General features: G+C 55.4%; 8 protein-coding genes across 8 annotated transcripts; 4 read left to right on the top strand and 4 right to left on the bottom strand.

Annotated features, from left to right (window-relative positions):
* Window positions 1-16: 16 nt before the first annotated feature.
* On the top strand, window positions 17-2,311 carry ATEG_07006 (protein kinase COQ8; the record flags this gene model as incomplete). Its single annotated transcript, XM_001209692.1, has 3 exons — window positions 17-838; window positions 895-1,156; window positions 1,206-2,311. The coding sequence occupies 3 exons, from the start codon at window positions 17-19 to the stop codon at window positions 2,309-2,311; spliced, it is 2,190 nt and encodes a 729-aa protein (XP_001209692.1).
* A 249-nt stretch (window positions 2,312-2,560) lies between these two features.
* Window positions 2,561-4,123, bottom strand: ATEG_07005 (alpha-mannosyltransferase; the record flags this gene model as incomplete). The annotated part of the gene is made up of 1 exon (XM_001209691.1): window positions 2,561-4,123. One exon carries the CDS (start codon window positions 4,121-4,123, stop codon window positions 2,561-2,563), a length of 1,563 nt encoding a protein of 520 aa, XP_001209691.1.
* Window positions 4,124-5,598: 1,475 nt separating this feature from the next.
* On the top strand, window positions 5,599-7,179 carry ATEG_07004 (putative Snf1 kinase complex beta-subunit Gal83; the record flags this gene model as incomplete). The annotated part of the gene is made up of 3 exons (XM_001209690.1): window positions 5,599-6,320; window positions 6,379-6,979; window positions 7,108-7,179. 3 exons carry the CDS (start codon window positions 5,599-5,601, stop codon window positions 7,177-7,179), a joined length of 1,395 nt encoding a protein of 464 aa, XP_001209690.1.
* Window positions 7,180-7,633: 454 nt separating this feature from the next.
* On the bottom strand, window positions 7,634-8,805 carry kae1 (O-sialoglycoprotein endopeptidase; the record flags this gene model as incomplete). The annotated part of the gene is made up of 2 exons (XM_001209689.1): window positions 7,634-8,367; window positions 8,454-8,805. The coding sequence occupies 2 exons, from the start codon at window positions 8,803-8,805 to the stop codon at window positions 7,634-7,636; spliced, it is 1,086 nt and encodes a 361-aa protein (XP_001209689.1).
* A 416-nt stretch (window positions 8,806-9,221) lies between these two features.
* On the top strand, window positions 9,222-10,946 carry ATEG_07002 (ribosomal lysine N-methyltransferase; the record flags this gene model as incomplete). The annotated part of the gene is made up of 4 exons (XM_001209688.1): window positions 9,222-9,372; window positions 9,524-10,119; window positions 10,176-10,403; window positions 10,461-10,946. The coding sequence occupies 4 exons, from the start codon at window positions 9,222-9,224 to the stop codon at window positions 10,944-10,946; spliced, it is 1,461 nt and encodes a 486-aa protein (XP_001209688.1).
* A 445-nt stretch (window positions 10,947-11,391) lies between these two features.
* On the bottom strand, window positions 11,392-13,390 carry ATEG_07001 (enhancer of polycomb-like protein 1; the record flags this gene model as incomplete). Its single annotated transcript, XM_001209687.1, has 4 exons — window positions 11,392-12,192; window positions 12,248-12,544; window positions 12,619-13,101; window positions 13,232-13,390. The coding sequence occupies 4 exons, from the start codon at window positions 13,388-13,390 to the stop codon at window positions 11,392-11,394; spliced, it is 1,740 nt and encodes a 579-aa protein (XP_001209687.1).
* A 352-nt stretch (window positions 13,391-13,742) lies between these two features.
* On the top strand, window positions 13,743-14,158 carry cnaB (calcineurin regulatory subunit B; the record flags this gene model as incomplete). The annotated part of the gene is made up of 3 exons (XM_001209686.1): window positions 13,743-13,851; window positions 13,900-13,952; window positions 14,009-14,158. The coding sequence occupies 3 exons, from the start codon at window positions 13,743-13,745 to the stop codon at window positions 14,156-14,158; spliced, it is 312 nt and encodes a 103-aa protein (XP_001209686.1).
* Window positions 14,159-14,992: 834 nt separating this feature from the next.
* ATEG_06999 (putative MFS transporter) lies at window positions 14,993-16,810 on the bottom strand (the record flags this gene model as incomplete). The annotated part of the gene is made up of 4 exons (XM_001209685.1): window positions 14,993-16,124; window positions 16,178-16,331; window positions 16,383-16,551; window positions 16,607-16,810. The coding sequence occupies 4 exons, from the start codon at window positions 16,808-16,810 to the stop codon at window positions 14,993-14,995; spliced, it is 1,659 nt and encodes a 552-aa protein (XP_001209685.1).
* Between the last annotated feature and the right edge of the window lie 610 nt (window positions 16,811-17,420).

The following is a 17,420-nucleotide window of genomic DNA, read 5'->3' as shown; positions in this document are numbered from 1 at the left end:
CCTCTTGCTCCCGATCATGTCCGGTAAACGTCTGCTGGACACCATCCAGGTGCTCAATGTCGCCAAAGCCATCGCGACCAAGCACCTGGCTGTGCGTCAGCGGCAGTTGGACGTGTTTACCCGCACTTCGTCTCTCACCAAGGGCCTCAAGGCCCAGGCCGATGGCTTGTGTATGACCGCTCAGGCCGCCGCCGCCCTCGCCAAACGTTTCGATGACCCATCGCCCCCGTCTCCTGCTCCCAGCTCGGCCTCCCCGACCAACCCTCCTCCTCCTCCCACCTCCGGTTCTGCTGATGCGTCGGCGACCGCCCCTCCGCCGAAGCCCCCTGCGGCGGCCGCCTTGTCGCCTGACCAGGCGCGTCACGCCCAGCGACAGGCCGAGTTCCAGATTCCTGCGACGGCCGCCACACACAATGGCGGTGAAGTGTCCAGTGAGGTGGATGTCAGCCGACAGCAGGACGTATACTACAAACCTTCGCAGACGTCGAGTCCAGACCTGTCTGGACTCCCGCGGGTCAAACTGCCGAAGACGGCCAACACTACGCAAGTTGGGGTCGACAGTGAAATCAACGCCGATGTATTTCACTCACCTGTCAAACCGGAGAAGGAGGCCGAGGAAGAACTCCCCGAGGAGGTGATGAATCAGATATTCCACAGCCCCAGGGTTGCCAAAGTCCTGTCTAGGAAGCCTGCGGTGGAACAGAGGGCTGGTGGACAACCAACGAAGCCCGTCGAGAAGGCTACCATTTCTGTGGCGGAGGACCAATCGCAGAAGAAGGAAGCTGAAGATCTTGGAAATCTCATTGCGGAGGAGGTGGTCCCCACTTCTATACATGGGGTGCGTCAGCGTTTGGTTCTACGATGTCGGTGAACAGTCATTGACCCATGCAATAGACCCCGACGAATGAGGATACCTATAAGATGATGGAGTCGCGCGTCCCGTCTTCGCGCATCGGCAGATTATGGCAGTATGGGGGCCTTGCGACGTCAATGGCCTTCGGTGCGGTTGGAGAGGGTTTACGACGGGTAACAGGAAGCCAGTCCGATCCCGCTAGCTCGATCATGTTCAGCCCCGCGAACATGGAGCGTCTCGTCGCGAAGCTCTCGAAGATGCGCGGGGCTGCGCTCAAACTGGGTCAGATGATGAGCTTCCAAGGTAGTTCCAGCTAGGAAGCATTCAACATCCCCGCGCTAACTCTTGGTAGACTCGAAAATGCTGCCCGAACCCATTCAACAAGTACTTCAGCGAGTACAAGATCGCGCGGACTACATGCCGGCTTCGCAACGTGACAAGGTGCTCGCCGACAATCTCGGCCCCGACTGGCGCGATCTCTTCTCCTCCTTCGACGACGTCCCCATGGCAGCTGCTTCCATCGGCCAGGTGCACGGCGCAGTGCTGAAGCGAACTGGCCAGCCCGTCGCCGTCAAAGTCCAATACCCCGGTGTCGCCGACTCCATCGACTCCGACCTCAACAACCTCTCCATCCTCCTCACCGCGTCGCGCCTCCTCCCCCGCGGCCTATTCCTCGACAAAACCATCGCTAATGCTCGCACCGAACTGGGCTGGGAATGTGACTACACTCGCGAGGCCGAGTGCGGTCACCGTTTCCGTGAACTCCTCCGCGACGACCCGGTCTTCCTCGTGCCCGAAATTATCCCCGAAGCGTCCGGCCGGCATGTCCTGACCATGGAGCGGTTGGAAGGCGTCGCGGTGACGAAGATTCAGAACTTCACGCAAGAACAACGCGACTGGATCGGCACGCAGATTCTGCGACTCTGTCTCCGCGAGATCATCGAATTCCACTACATGCAGACCGACCCCAACTGGACCAACTTTTTGTATAACGCACAGACCAATCGTTTAGAACTACTCGACTTCGGTGCCTCACGCGAGTACCCCGTCGAATTCATCACCAAATACGTGAGCACGCTCGTTGCGGCCTCCCACAACGACCGCGATGCCTGTCACCGTCTTTCCATCGACCTGGGCTACCTGACCGGCCATGAATCTCCCGCTATGGTCGACGCCCACGTCACCTCCATCCTCACGCTTGCCGAGCCATTCCGGACCTCCTCGCCGGACGTGTACGACTTCAACAACCAGACCATTACAGACCGTGTGCGCGACCTCATCCCGGTAATGATCCGCGAGCGATTAGCGCCCCCGCCCGAAGAGACCTACAGTCTGCATCGGAAGCTGAGCGGGGCGTTCTTGCTGTGTGCCCGGCTGGGTAGCCGAGTGCGCTGCAAAGAGCTGTTCGCCGATGCCGTTGAGAAAGCCGAGGGTCGGGGACTGGTCATCCACACTTGATCCTCTTGAATAAATGAGGTGTATGTACGATTATGTGACGCGCCAAGATGCATCTTGTAACTATAGATTTGATAGAACTATGTACACGTACAGGGTATATACAAGGGTGAAGGTATCGTGCATCGGGTCGTAAGCATGAGCGTCCTGGTCGTAGTCATCGACGGAGCTTTCTCTCCAGGGATAAGCTAATACCACTTTCAATTCGACACGAATGCAGCGAGCCAGTCGCAACATACTAGAGAATCAAACTCAACTCCTCTTACCCGCAAACATGGCGGTCCAATACCGCTTCGCCTGCTTGCAGATGCCCTTCTGGCCCTTCCACGAATCAAACTTGTGCTCGAGCTCACAGGCCGTCCAGACGATCTCCTTCCAGAAGCGGCGCTCCACATCCACGCCAAAGTCCTGGATGACCTCCTCGGGGATGGTCCAGGCGCGGGTATAGCTGCCATCGTCGGCAAAGGCCGGTGTGACGGATTGGTCCTTGTTGAAGACGGTGGCCGGGTTGAACTTGGGGAAGTTGGCGTGGATGAAGAAGGCACGCGGGGGCGCGGCCTTGGAGGTGCCCAGCACGCGCCACTCGCCCTGCTGCGTGAGGGCGTAGTCCTCGGTGGGATCGAACTGCACCATGGCGGAGCCGGCGAGCCCGCCCTTGGTGCCGTGGCCGATGGCGCAGATGGGCTCGGTGACCTGGTAGTAGGGCTCGCCGAGGGCCAGGGCGGCAGCGACAAAGGTCTCCTTGTCGCCTTCGCCGGCGGCGCCCTGCGATAGCAGTGGGTAGTAGAAGTCCGGGCCCCAAAAGTTGTAGTAGGTGCTGAGCAGGAGCGATTTGGTGTGGGTTTTCTTGGAGAGGAGGAGCTCGCCGGACTCGCTGGACTGCCGAATGGACTGGGCGGCCGGGTCGGGCTGCGCGGCGATCTCGTAGTAGTAGGGCGAGACCGTGGTGGCCCAGAAGTCGGGCCAGGTGACCATGTGTTTTGAGCGGAAGGGCTCGCTGGTGAAGAGGGTTTCCGGGGGGAGAAGCGGGAAGGCATCGGCGTCGAGGAAGAGGATTTCCTCGAAAGAGGAGAAGAGCATAGCAAAGAGCTTGAACTGGTACTTTTGGATCTCAGCGGTCTTGGGCACGGCGTCGAAGATGTGCGAGAGCACCACGCAGCGCGCGTTCAGGGACGGGAGCACCACGTCGCAGATGTAGGGCTCGTATTCATCGTCATTGGCGAGGAAGACCTCCACGGGGAGCTCGGAGCCGGTCTGACGAAGCATGCGGAGCGAGATCACGAGCACGGGGAGGTAGGACCCGCCGGCGGTGGAAACCAGTCCGCGGGTGTTGGGCAGGTAGTGCAGGTCGAGAGATTGTGCTCGGAGATCCTCGACGAAGCCGCGGTGCGCCGTCCGCATCGTTTCCACATCCTCCGGGTACATGTCGAGAAGATCGGCGCGATCGTTGGGGTCGGCCTGTTCAAACCGGACGGAAGCGGCGTTGCCCAGTCGCAAGGGTGGTTCGCATTTGGGCTCATATTTGGCTAGTAGGGGCTGGAACTTGCTCCAGAATTTAATGTGGCCGGCGAGGTGTGTGCCACTGGCGGCTGCGTGGGATTCCCCATTTGTCGTAGCGGCGCCAGAGGGAGCGGCAGAGAAGGAGGATGACGATGACGAGAAAGAATGTCGGTCGGCCGTGGGGTCGGTGATGATGTTATGCGGTCGCAGTATGGGGGATTGATGCCGTTGTGAGAGGGACCAGGCGAGGATGAACGCGAGCGATACTGCCAGCAGTAAAGTGCGCAGGCGCGAACAAGGCCGGGGCCAGGACATTCCGATGTATGTAAGCGGTGTTCGCAGCCTCTGCCAATCCGTACTCCGATGAGACGGAGTGGGGTAGAGACTCGATCGATGGAAGGATGAGGAGAAGAAAAGGGACAAAGACCAAGGGATGGGAAGAATGGAAGAAAAGAGGAGAGAGACGATCGCCAGGAGGATAAGAAATTAGTAGGATGATCCGGAATGACCCACGTGCATCACATAAAAAATGCCGCCAGAATGATGATGACGAAGAGACGAGGCCAACCGTGGATGCAGCCCGATAAGAAGTGGACCCTGAACGACGGCTAAATCTCTGGAGAAATCCAGGGTCCAGAGCGGATGAAGTATCCGCCAAGATCAATGTCTATACAGAAGGGTGCAGTGTACAAAGATTGGGTGGTTATATTTCTTCTTCCTCTTCCAAGATCGGGGAAATCGAACCCCCACGAGGGAACAGTTCTCGACCTTTTCGTCGGAATTCATAGTCACTGGAGGATCCAGCGTCACCCGAAGCGGACTCCGCGACGTAGTAATCGGCGCTAAACGCCGGAGAAGGCGTGACAATCATTTTGTGTATCAATTCGACAATAGTATCCGTGGTCAAATGCAATATCACTCCCGTGATGATACCGATCACTGATGCGACCGCCAAGAACGTCAAAATCGCCTACCCAGGTCAGCACTAGGCGTCTCCGAAGCAATTGAGGCTGCGTTGCGCAGGGTTTCGTACCTGGAATTTCACCAAAAACCTCCACGGTAAGAGGATGAAGTACAGACCGACCCGTCCGACGATCGTGACGGGGGTGAGTAGGATCTGAAACGTGAAGGAGAGGATTCGGAGAAGACCGAGGAATAGGTAGTAGAGGGGGTAGTACAGCGCTACCTTGGCGACGGCAGTAACCGAATCCATTCCGTTTGATGTGTTCCGGGAGGGTCCAGAGGAGCATGCATCTGGTGGTGATGGTATAGAGAGAATGTATACAAGCCCTTGGAAGGTTGATGGAGGAATCGCGCGATCCTTCTCGATCGGGAAGAGGAGGTCACATGACGGAGACCACAAGTATGTAATAAGAGAGACTCCAGACAGTCGGAGCAAGTATAATATTCACCTGGATTGTTCGAAACTAATTCTGCATACAAATTCTCATTTAATAGCATACCTAATGCCCTCGAAGATCTTTCCCCATTGACAACGAAGACTGTCAAGTTTCTAGAGAGCCCAAGGCGGAAATGTCAGGCAGAACCAACCCTAAACCCTACCTGCCTAAAGGGAAAGTGAACCCCCCATCGACATCATCACCATCAATCGCGTTGTCTAGCAACTCTATCAGATCCGATTAGCCTTCTATATCGTTCGCAGTTGCTTCTGCATCGTCTGCATCACCTACGACCAGATCCCCCAATTCGAGGCTGGCCCTCTGATGCTGCCGCTCTAGAAATCTCTCTTCCTCTCCCCTCCCCTCAATCTCATCCTTTTGCGATTGCAGATGGGCAACAATCCTTCCAAGGGCCCTGCCGGAGACATTCCCTCGGGTCACTCAGCCCATCCGGCCTCCGCGGGGGATAAGAAAGTCGCTCGTCGTCCCTCCGTGAATGCCTCCTCCAAAGCCACCGCCGTTGACCCCTCGGCCTCGAAGGAGACGGCAACCGGACACCCCGCTTGCGACAACCAACCACCCGCCCAGCAACGCCTCCAATCCCGCAACGTGACCGATTCTCCTACACACCATGCTCCCGATACGACCAAGTCTTTCCGGGATGCTTCCTCGCCGGACCCTTCCAACCCCGTCCAGGTCCCGGGTCCTCGCGCCGCCGCGAGGCGTGAAGGCTATTCAACCGTAGCGCCCTCGGCGCCCCCTCACAATACCTACTACAGTGCATCAGCGCATCTACAACGTCCGCCACGCTTGCCGCTTCCCATCGGCGATGCTACTGCTACGCCCGGGTCGCCGATTATCGGACCTGAGGACTCATCTTTGGGATCGCCCCCATCGGATCGGGTGTTGGACGAGCATTCGGGTCAGCGACACTCAAAATCCGGCAGGGATGCCATTGACGAAGAAGAGATACTGGATGAACTTCAGCCGTATACAAGCAGTGGAGTCGGCAAGCCGATCCCGACCTTGATCGAATGGACTGCTCCGGGCGAGAAAGTTTATGTGACAGGAACTTTTGTGAACTGGGAAAAGAAATATCGCCTGCATCGAAGGTATATCCAATCCGTAAGCTCGAAATGGCTATATATCCACTAACTGTTTCCTGCACAGCGAGAACAACCCCAACATCATGTCCACCGTATTAAACCTTCGTCCCGGAACGCATCACCTGAAGTTCATCGTCGATGGCGAAATGCGCGCGTCAGATAGTCTTCCTACCGCTGTGGATTTCACCAACCACTTAGTCAACTATATCGAGATTAGCGCAGACGACGTTGGTCGCTCTCGACGGGATAGCGAAAAGGCATCCCAAGGCGCTTTTCCTCCCGGAGTCCGCCCGCCTCAAGACCTTCCGACTCCTGTTTCTGATCAGGTTGGGTCCTCGGTAGACGAGCAGGAAGAACAACCGGAGGAGGTCCCAGCGGGAGATTTCCGCGGTATCATCCCGCAATTCCTGATTGATTTGGATAGAGAAGACGAGAACCAAGAGAGCCCGGCATATCAGAAAGCTGTCAATGTCTTTGGTGATGCGCCTACGCCTCCTAGCCTGCCCCTCTTCTTAGGAAAGTCAATCTTGAACGGGACAACTCCGATGAAGGATGACAGCAGCGTTCTGAATTATCCCAACCACACCGTCTTGAACCATCTTGCCACCAGTAGCATCAAGAACGGGGTCCTTGCTACCAGCGTGACTACCCGATACAAACGAAAGGTAAGCTGACAGTCTGCCCCTTTAATACATCGAAACCCTGAATTGACGCGCATGTCCAGTATGTAACGACGATCCTGTACAAGCCAACGGGGGATATCACAGATTAGCATAGCACACATCATAACTAGGTATTCTTTGGCATTGCATATCCTGCCCTGGTCAGCGGCGACCATTCCCGCTTGTTTCGGAAGCTGTGTTGAATGTTCTATGCAACAGCCTTCTGCACTCGCGGAAGTAGAGCTTCCGATGAACCGTTTCTTATGCCCACGTCGGCATCGGGTCAGGACGCAGCAACTCCTTCTTGGGAAGGACATTGTCCCAGCATCACCATCGCTCAGGCTACATGTAGCAGTACAGAGCACCAGGGCGCATGGCGTCGTGAGAGCACGTACCTCACTTCAGTATTGATGAACTACTGATATTAGGCGTTGGGCATTGATTGTCATTTAGTGTCTCTTTAGAGCACTGGGAGTTCAGATTCTATCATTCTATTCATCACATGACTGTGTCTTATGCATATAGTTTTTGAATTATGCCTGGTGTGACTTGATATGTCGGAAGACCCAATCAAACCTCACGTTCTGAGCCATAACTCGTCAATCTATCATGACTGGTATTGCTTCTAAATTCATTAAATTCGTCAATTAATAGTAATCAATCTCGCCATTTCACAAACACAGCGTCCGTCCGGAACCGCTGTGTACAGGCGGACTCCTTGAGCGGCGTACGGAATCCCGTTTTGTACGCCAACAGCCCGGCTTGTGCGATCATAATGCCATTGTCAATGCAGAACCGCTCATCCGTGGCATGGACACTTCCCCCGCGATCTCGAGCCATAATGCCCATCATCTCTTGCAACCGTTCGTTGCACCCGACACCCCCGACAATCAGTACCTCCTTCGAGCCGACGTGCGCCATCGCCCGTTCCGTGATTTCCACCAACATGGAGAAGATTGTCTCCTGGAGGGAAAAGCATAGGTCGGCACGAGTCGGTTTTCCATTCTCTCCTGCCTCCACTGCGGCCGGACTATTCGCATCGACAGCCTCGTCGCTCTGGGGGCCATCTAGACCGTACGATGCGGCAAGGGCGTCGATAGCCGCAAGCATTCCCGAGAACGAACAATCCATGCCCTTGACGGTGTAGGGCAGTTCCACCAGCTGCTTCCCCTTCTTGGCCAACTGTTCGATATTGTACCCGGGCGCGGGATCGTTGGAGATGTGAAGGGTTCGGGCAAAGCGGTCCAGACAGTTGCCCACCGCGATATCGAGGGTTTCACCGAAGATGCGGTATCGTTGTGAACTGTACGCGATGACCTGCGTGTTTCCTCCGGAGACGTATAGTACGACCGGGTTGGTCGAGCCCGTGATCAATCGGCCCATTTCGATGTCTGTGCATAGGCGCCGCCGTCCAAGCGTTTGGTTAGTGTCCGGTCGATTCGACAAGGGGTGAATGGGATAGATAGGGGCTAATTACGTCCAACGCAATGGTTCACTCCCACCAGGGGTTTCTTCCAGAGCAGACTCAACATGCGCGCGGCCACCGCCACGCTCTGAAGAGGGGCACCCATGCCGGGCCCTTGGGTGAAACAGATGCAGTCGACATCATCGGGGGAAATTCGGGCTTCCCGGAGGGTTCGCTTGACCAGTCTGACTACCCAGGCGCGATGATGTCGGGCGGTATCCTTGGGGAGAAATCCCTCGCCAGGAGGAGAGACATAGGTATGCCGGACATTGGCGAGGACCTGCGGGGAGCTGCCATCATCGGGATGCAACATGATGCCCACGCCGAGCTTGTTGGCGGAGCCTTCCAGACCGATGGCGAGCATTGCGACGGTACAATTTCTGGTCTTTTCTTGGGAGTATATTCCTTTGTCTCTCTTGATCTTCGAACTGGACCAGAGTCAGTCGGGATGAAGAAGATCTGGATGTACCAAAGTTCGGAGTGGGAGGGGCACCAAAGAATCCTACGGTTTTTTATCAGCAGCGTTATCGATTGGTGGAGGCCCGAAGTGTAGGGAACGGCAAATCCGCCGTTGCGTTTATCCGACAGTATACAACCTTCTACTACTTCCCCTCCCACACAGCTTTCGCTTCATCCTCTCTCCTCCCCTCCGCCACGCCCCCGTCTCTCTCTTCGTCCGGCTTATTCCTCATATCCGTCTATCTATCCTCCTCTTCTCCTCTCTTTCTTCTGTTCCCTCATCCTCCCCTCGCCTATCCTCTCCTCTTCCTCTCCCCAACCATGTCCTCCTCCACCCACTTCCCAGATTCTCCCAACTTCCAGCGTCAGTCCGACGATTTCATCTCCTGGCTGTCTGAAAAACCTGGCGTCAATATCAATCCCAATATCGCTGTGGCAGATCTTCGATCCCAGGGTGCTGGACGAGGTGTTGGTACGTTCTTCCCCCGCCAGCCGAGAATTTCGTCTTCCGTGGCTTTTGTGCTTTGCATACCTGCGCACAAAAAAAGAAACGGTCAAAAAAAAGCAAAACCCCATCCATAGGCCTCATCGCCATTTCTAACACCCGTCTATCCGACCTGCAGTTGCTCAAACCGATATCCCTGAAAATGAAGAACTTTTCACCATCCCGCGCGATCTCGTTCTCTCCACCCAGAATTCCAAGCTGAAGGACTTGCTCTCCCAGGATCTGGAAGAGCTCGGACCGTGGTTGTCTCTCATGCTCGTCATGATGTACGAATATCTCCTGGGAGACCAGTCCACGTGGGCCGCGTACTTCAAGGTCCTTCCCCGAAAATTCGACACCCTCATGTTCTGGACCCCCTCCGAGCTGCTCGAGCTCCAGGGGAGTGCCGTCATTGACAAAATTGGCCGCCAAGGTGCCGATGAGTCCATTCTGGAGATGATCGCCCCCATTGTACGAGCCCATCCTTCTCTCTTCCCTCCGGTCGACGGTCTTCCCTCCTACGATGGCGACGCTGGCACCCAGGCTCTCCTCCACCTGGCTCACACCATGGGGTCACTCATCATGGCCTATGCATTCGATATCGAGAAGCCTGAAGATGAGGACGAAGAGGGCGACGGAGAGGGTGGCTATATGACCGATGAGGAAGAGGAGCAGCTGTCCAAGGGCATGGTCCCACTGGCGGATCTGCTCAATGCGGACGCAGACCGAAATAACGTGAGTGTCCTTCCTACCCAACTTGCAATGATTCCATACTAATGTTTCCTTCCTAGGCACGTCTCTTCCAAGACGAAAATGCCCTCGTGATGAAGGCTATCAAACCGATCGCAAAGGGCGAGGAGATCTTCAATGACTACGGAGAAATTCCGCGCGCCGACCTCCTGAGACGCTATGGCTACGTGACGGACAACTACGCCCCTTACGATGTCGTCGAGGTGTCACTGGATGTGATCTGCAAGGCTGCTGGCCTTTCAGACTCTGACCCCGAGAAGCAGCCTCCGGTATACCTCCCTCTCATTATTCTTTCCCATCACCCCACCCGCTGACCATGTTTATAGCTTGAGTTCCTCGACGAGTTGGAACTTCTCGATGACGGCTATGTCATTCCTAGACCATCTCAGGAAGATGATCAATTGACAGACATCCTTCCGGATGAGCTGATCATTCTTCTCCGCACGCTGACCCTCTCCCCGGAGCAATTGGCCCAGCAAAGATCCAAGAACAAGCCCCCGAAGCCCGCCTTCGCCGAAGCAGAGGCGACTATCCTTGCCAAAGCTATTCAGCTTAAACAGGCTCAGTACGCGACAACGATCGCTCAAGACCAGGAGATCCTTTCCCAGCTCAACTCATCCGAAGTTAGCTCAGGGTTTGTGGACGAATCCACCCATCGCCGCAAAATGGCCGTTCAAGTCCGCATTGGTGAGAAAGAAATCCTCCACCGTCTTGGCTCCGTGCTCGAGGAGACCGCCAGTGCTCCTGCAGCCAAGCGGGCTGCCAACGGCGACAGCCCTGAATCCAGGAAATCGAAAGCACCCAAGACTTGAACTGCTTTCATGACAGGCCTGTGCTATTTTCTTTACTCTTCAATTTTCAGAAACAGTGTTTTCAATGTAACAATCGGTATTAAGTGTTGCTTTCGTTGCTAACTTCATAGCTTCGCTATCCATACATGAGTCTATGACTGATCGGTTTTTTGAGAGAGAGAGAAAAAGAGGACGAAAAGAGCAATATGTACACTAACGCTCGCATAACCTCAGGCTCATGTCGTGAAAGCCATCCATCTGCGACACAATCCTGAATTTTCTGAGATACCTCGAAAGGTTCAGGGTATGGATGAAGAAAAGAAAAGAGTCATCGCAAAGGCGTCGGGGCAATAAAAATACAGTGGGTGTTACCGACAAAAATCAAAAACGCCTGCCAAATGCAAAATATGTGTGGGAAATCGACAAAATCGCAAGAGCATCAGAGGAGAGAAGAACAAAGGCCAGCCTAGGTCTCAGCGGTTGGGGCAACGGCACCAGGCCCGGGGTTAGACCCCATTGTCTGCCCCGCATTGGACGGTGGATTATTGGTCGTTTGGTCGGCCTGCAATCGTCGCAGCGCTTGCGCCTGTGCCGTGGCTTGTGCCGCCTGCGCCTGCGCATGGGCTTGGGCAGCCGCGGCCGCTTGATCTCGAGCCTTGGCCGCCATGATGGCCCGATGTTGCATGATCTGGATGTCGAACTGATCGCGCTCATATTGGAGCTCCTCGTCCGAATCCTCTTGATCATACTTGAACCGATCGGCCTTCCACGGATCCATTTCCACTTTACAACGCGACGCGAGGTTCCGACGATCGATCCACAGACGACCGCCCCGTCCAATACGTCTTCTAAATGAGGGCATTCGGCTGGTGTCATCGCTCAAGTCCATGGCGTGAGAGGCTAGCTTGTCTCGGAGCGAGAGTGCACTGGTGGTATCTAAAGCTGAGTCCAGCATGTTTTCGGATGAATCCGACGAGGGAGGTGTTGGCAATTGTGTCGTGATTGCCGGCCGGAAGGCACCCTCGAACGTTCTTTCGGGCGAGGGTGAGAGCGGTGCTCTCGTGAAGTCCACATAGCCCTCGTTCCAGTTGATATGCTTGGTGATGTTCTGCTTGATGTCGCGCAGGATGGCGTTTTCCTTCTCCGCCTGCACATCTTCCAACAGCTGCAAATCCTCCGTGGTCTGCGTACCCGGCTTTTGGGGCATACGCAGTTGAGTGGCCGCTGGCCGCTGGGCAGCAGGTGCCTCTGTCGGCTTCTTCTTTGGCTACATTTGAGATCAGCATTGGGCAAGGATCACAGTCATCATGGACGAAGCTTACCTTCTGGTTGATGAGGTCCTCGTCGTCGTCCTTGATGTTGAGTTTTCTCTTCATCTCCTTGACTTCGGACCGTTGCAAGAAGACCTGCCGCTCAATGGCAAGCATCTCCTTTCGAGCCAACTCACGCTGGCGCACCAAGGCGACAAGTTGCCGGGCATCTTCGAGCTCCTTCCTCAGCCGCCTCAACTTTTCGGCACTCTGAGCATCTCTGCCACGAGTCTTCCGGATCTGCCGGACCTCGCGCCTACGGAAGCAAACATATGGGTCGGAATCATCGGTGTCTTGTCCCGTCTCGAACTATACAAACCGGTTAGCGACATCCGCGCTTTGCTGCCCATTGTGGACAATTCTCCGCAAGAGGAGAGATTTACCTTGAGACTTGGCATCAATGATCGGTTCCCGGTGGTGATCCTTCGCGACTTCCAATGCTCATATACGTCCTTGGCGAATCGCTTTACAGACTCCTCTACGGCTGCATCCATGGACTCCTGCATGTCGTCAAAGCTCAAAACTGGAGGATTATCTACGGCAGCAAACGGTTGTTTTGTCTGCGCCGTCTCCTCGAAAAAGTTCATGACCTCTTCGAACTGGTCTTCCGTGCAGCGATTGGCAGGGTCCCGCTTCTGGTTCATGATCTTGAGGAAGACGTCATCTTCCTCGGTCATGTTATACGGACATCCGCAGCAGTCCTCCACAGTGGAGGAGAAGCGGATGTACGTTGCGGGTTGTGAGAAGGTGGGTGGATAGAGCTTGTCATATCGCAGGTTACTGAGGACGGTCTCCGGAGTGGGAATGTGAGCTTCATTTATTTTCCCCTGCGCCGAGGCACTTATGGCGGCTTGCAGATGGAATTCCTACAAAAAACCGGGTTAGCCAGGCGTTGGTTGGGGGGCTCAGGGCCGCGTGCGAAATTTTCACCAAGGGGTGAGGTTCGCGATGATATCACGTGATATGGACAGGGGTGGCAACGGCAACAACACTCACCGATTCTTCCGCCTTCTCAACACCAGTTTCGATCTGTTGGAGGGCATTCTGGACCTCGTCGTCGATGATGTCGATCTCATGTTCCCGAACGATAGGGATCGAGGCCTTGGAGGTGAGCTTTTTTGGGCGCGTCCTCCCCATACCCCCGTACCTAGTCATGCGAACTTTTGGGGCGCGAAAAGGGCAACGACCATGGGCGAAGGGGGGTAAAAGTAGTATCAAACGATAGGCCTGGTCATGCGAGATCACGTAGACGTATTTTTATGATGACCGCCGATGAAATGGGGGAGATAATGACGGCCGAAATCTCGTAGTCACCAGGCGGGCGGATGAGTTGACGTTGCAATGTCCCCCGGCGGTGGCCTGTTTTGGAGCCGCGCACGGCCTCAGGGGTTCGCTTGCCTGTCCGTTTCGGGTTAGTGCGGGGCCCTCTGATATCAAATGCGGCTCCGTCATCCTCCCCATCCTCCTAGACTGTTTACATCTCCATTAACTGCCGCCCTCCACCATCATGGACGCCTCTTCCGAACCGAACAACGCCGCTCTTTATGATGCCCGTCGCCGTCGCGGCTCCGTCGGTACCTCCCAACTCTTCGATACCATCGTCTCCGCCTCCAACTGTGAGTCAACCGCACCGGTCTCCTGTTGACTCCACTGATGCGCAGTAGTCGACCGAGATGAAGTCGACCGACTTCGGAAGCGATTCATGAAGCTGGATAAGGTAGGGTTGTGGCTTATCTCCGCCGCTCTGGATTGCTTTGTTCACCTCTCCAACAGGATAGCTCCGGCACGATCGATCGCGACGAGTTCCTCTCCCTCCCCCAAGTCTCCTCCAACCCTCTCGCGACACGGTACGTGGACATCGGCTGGTTGAACGACAGAAGAAACATGCTTATACAGGGTCAGAATGATCGCCATCTTCGATGAAGACGGTGGCGGCGACGTCGACTTTCAGGAATTCGTCTCGGGTCTCTCCGCCTTCAGCTCGAAAGGAAACAAGGAAGAAAAGCTGCGTTTCGCGTTCAAAGTCTACGATATCGATCGCGACGGATACATCTCCAACGGCGAGCTGTTCATCGTGTTGAAGATGATGGTCGGCAACAATCTCAAGGACGTGCAGCTGCAGCAGATCGTCGACAAGACCATCATGGAGGCGGACAAAGACCGCGATGGCAAGATCAGCTTCGAGGAGTTTACAGAGATGGTGGAGAATACGGATGTTAGCATCAGCATGACGTTGAGTATGTTTCTTCTCGCTCACCCAGGTACTGTTATGATGAAGCTGACTCGTTGCAGACCAAATCTAGTGATGGATGACCTTGTTTCGATTCTTGTGCTTGCATTACCCAGTTACCCCCTGTGTTTTGACCATTATGATTATGATAGCGTGATGACCTGTAGTCTAGAGGTTACTTATGGACATGACCTTGCATGCAGATGCACATATGGACCTGTACCTATCTTATGCAAAGACTGAAGACTGAGCTGTTCTGACATGGAGTCTAGACGGGCGAAGGTGGGTGTGATACACTAGTTGGGTCTGGTAGGTATCACGGGCACTGAATGCTGTGCAGTAGCTCACCAGCAACAGAAACTGGCAACAGAACCTGGGGCTTCAAGTCTATCCATGTGAGCCTACTGCTTACGTTTGAGGGAAAGGCGTTCCCGCATGTGACCACGGAGCCCTACATTATTATATCAATCGACTCCAAAGAACCAGAAATATCAAATTACTACCCCAACCCAACCCATCCTTTCCCATCACAAAGTATACTTGAACAAAGGCGACTTATGCCCCATAGACAACAACTCCTCATCACTGTACGTCTCGCGCACCTCGCTCTCCGACATCCTCGCCTTGCGCTTATTCCCCCAAACATACGACAACTCCAAGACAGCCGCAGCCAGCAAACCGGTCCCGCCAAAGGCGAGCGACAGCCCAAAGCCGGTGTAGTACTGCGGCTCCTCGCGGTCGAGATACATGTAGCTGCCGATGATGCCCCCGATATTCCCGATGCAGATGTTAAAGGCCAGGCCGATGGCGCGGTGGCTGGACGGGGTGAGGTTGTTGGCGGACCACGAGGTCGTGGCCGGGTGGATGGGGTAGATGCCCATACAGGTGAGAATGACGGCGAAGAAGGCCGGGCCGACGTTTTCCTCGAGCGCGCCGTGGAAGGAGATGATTACTGCGTAGCCGATCACGACGAGACAGAGCGGCGCCGCGACGAACGGGAAGCGCCAGTAGAAGCGGTCAGACAGCTTGGAGAAGAACAGCGCGGAGACGGCGCCGGCCACATACGGCGGGACGGTCATCAGCTGCGCGTTGGTGTTGGTGAAGCCCATTGCCTTGGTGATGGTGGGGAGGGTGAATTTGGTTCCTGGTGAGTTAGAGTCAGGCGGTGCTTTCCATGATGGGACGGGGTTGGAAGGGTGAGGGGGCAGGGACGAACCGTAGGAAAAGGACGACTGGCAGAGCAGGATGTATGCGAGGAGGTACATGCGCCAGTTGGTGAAGACGGCGAAGAGATCCTTCCACGCGACGCGCGACTTCTTCTCCTCCTTGAAGTGGCCGCCTTCTTTGATGAAGTGCTGCAGCTCGAGGTAGCGGATCTCGTCGGCGTCGAGCCAGGCGCCCGACCGCTTCGGCGAGTCGATCAGACAGAAGAAACACATCACGCCCAGCATGACGGTGACGATGCCCTCGAGCAGGAAGATCCAGCGCCAGCCGGCCTGGCCGCCCACGCCGTCCATCTTGGCGATCCCGGCGGCGAGCAGGCCGGAGAAGGCGCCGGAGAGCGCGCTGGCGCAGTAGAAGAAGGCAATGCGCGTGGAGAGCTCCTTGGGCATGTACCAGAATGTGCAGAGGTAGACGGCGCCGGGGAAGAAGCCGGCTCTGGTGGGGGTTAGTCGGGTTTAACGCGCTTTTTGAGTATAGGTAGGGCTTACTCAAAGACGCCAAGGAGCACCCGCGTCACCATCAGGCCAGCGAAGTTCTGCACGACACCCGTCAGGGTCATAATGATGCCCCAGCAGGTGATGAGGATGCCGAGGTAGATGGATGGCCGGGAGAAGGTCTTGAGGAGCATGTTACTTGGGACCTCTGGGGAATGTCAGCTTCTCGATTGCATTGACTTTCTGTGGGAGTACACACCCAGCAGCACGTAGGGGATGAAGAAGATGCTGAGCGCGATGTTGTACTGGATCCCGTCGAGGCCCAGGTCGTCGAGGAGACCTTCGATTTTCGCATTTCCGATGTTTGCGCGGTCGATATGGGAGATCAAATACAGCACCGCGAGCATCGGCACCAGGCGAATATCGATCTATGCGCGGGATTTAGCATGGTACAGAAAACCCACGAGGAGGTGCAGTCGATACCTTCCATAGCATTTGCTTCCTCTTCTCCGGAGAAAAGTTCAGGTAGAAATCCGCATCGTCCGGTCCAAGGCCAAGGACCTGGATGTTATCAATGGTGACGACATGGGACACACTCTCCACATGGTCGGGGTCCTTGATCTTCTCGTCCACCAGGCCGAGGTCACGGTCACCGTGCTGGCTGGAGGGAGGGCGCGACGCTGGCATGATGAAAGACAGCTTAAGCTCACCAGATGGCACAACAAGATGTCGATCGAGCGGGAGGAGAGTCTCGAGACCAGACAGACACTTTATACACTTCCTCCTCTGGATCGGCGGAAAAGCAAGACGGCGTGACAGGGCCTCGTATGCCACCCGCCAACCCCACGGGGAACTCGCGCATGCTGGGCTCGTTTCGTCTGATTTAGTCCCACAAGCCAAGAAGCCAAGAGCTAGCTAATCTGGGGTGCGGAGAGGGTCCGAACGATGTTGCGGGGTATAGATTGCGTTGATCTCGTGCTGGTTGGTGATGGAAATGGGATATACAATCCGGTGCTTTGAGAGGAGGTATCCTATGCTGGAATATGGTGGAACATGAGGTTTTGCACGCGTTGTAGTATACAAGTATACATCACGACCACTCCGACTATAGTAACATTACAGCATCACAGCTTCACAACCAGAACAGGACAACGGCATTCGAACCGGCATTTGGCGATTAGCACAGGATAAGCTAAACCGACATACTCCAGGAATCCGTCTTTGTGGCTGGCTTGGCGCGACCCAAGCCCTCATTTCCGCCGCTTTTCCGCCACATATCCGCTGATTCTTCCGGAGA

This window comes from Aspergillus terreus, genomic scaffold, assembly GCF_000149615.1.
Source record: "Aspergillus terreus NIH2624 scaffold_10 genomic scaffold, whole genome shotgun sequence".
NCBI classification, from domain to species: Eukaryota; Fungi; Ascomycota; class Eurotiomycetes; order Eurotiales; family Aspergillaceae; genus Aspergillus; species Aspergillus terreus.
This window is presented reverse-complemented; position numbering and strand designations above follow the sequence as displayed.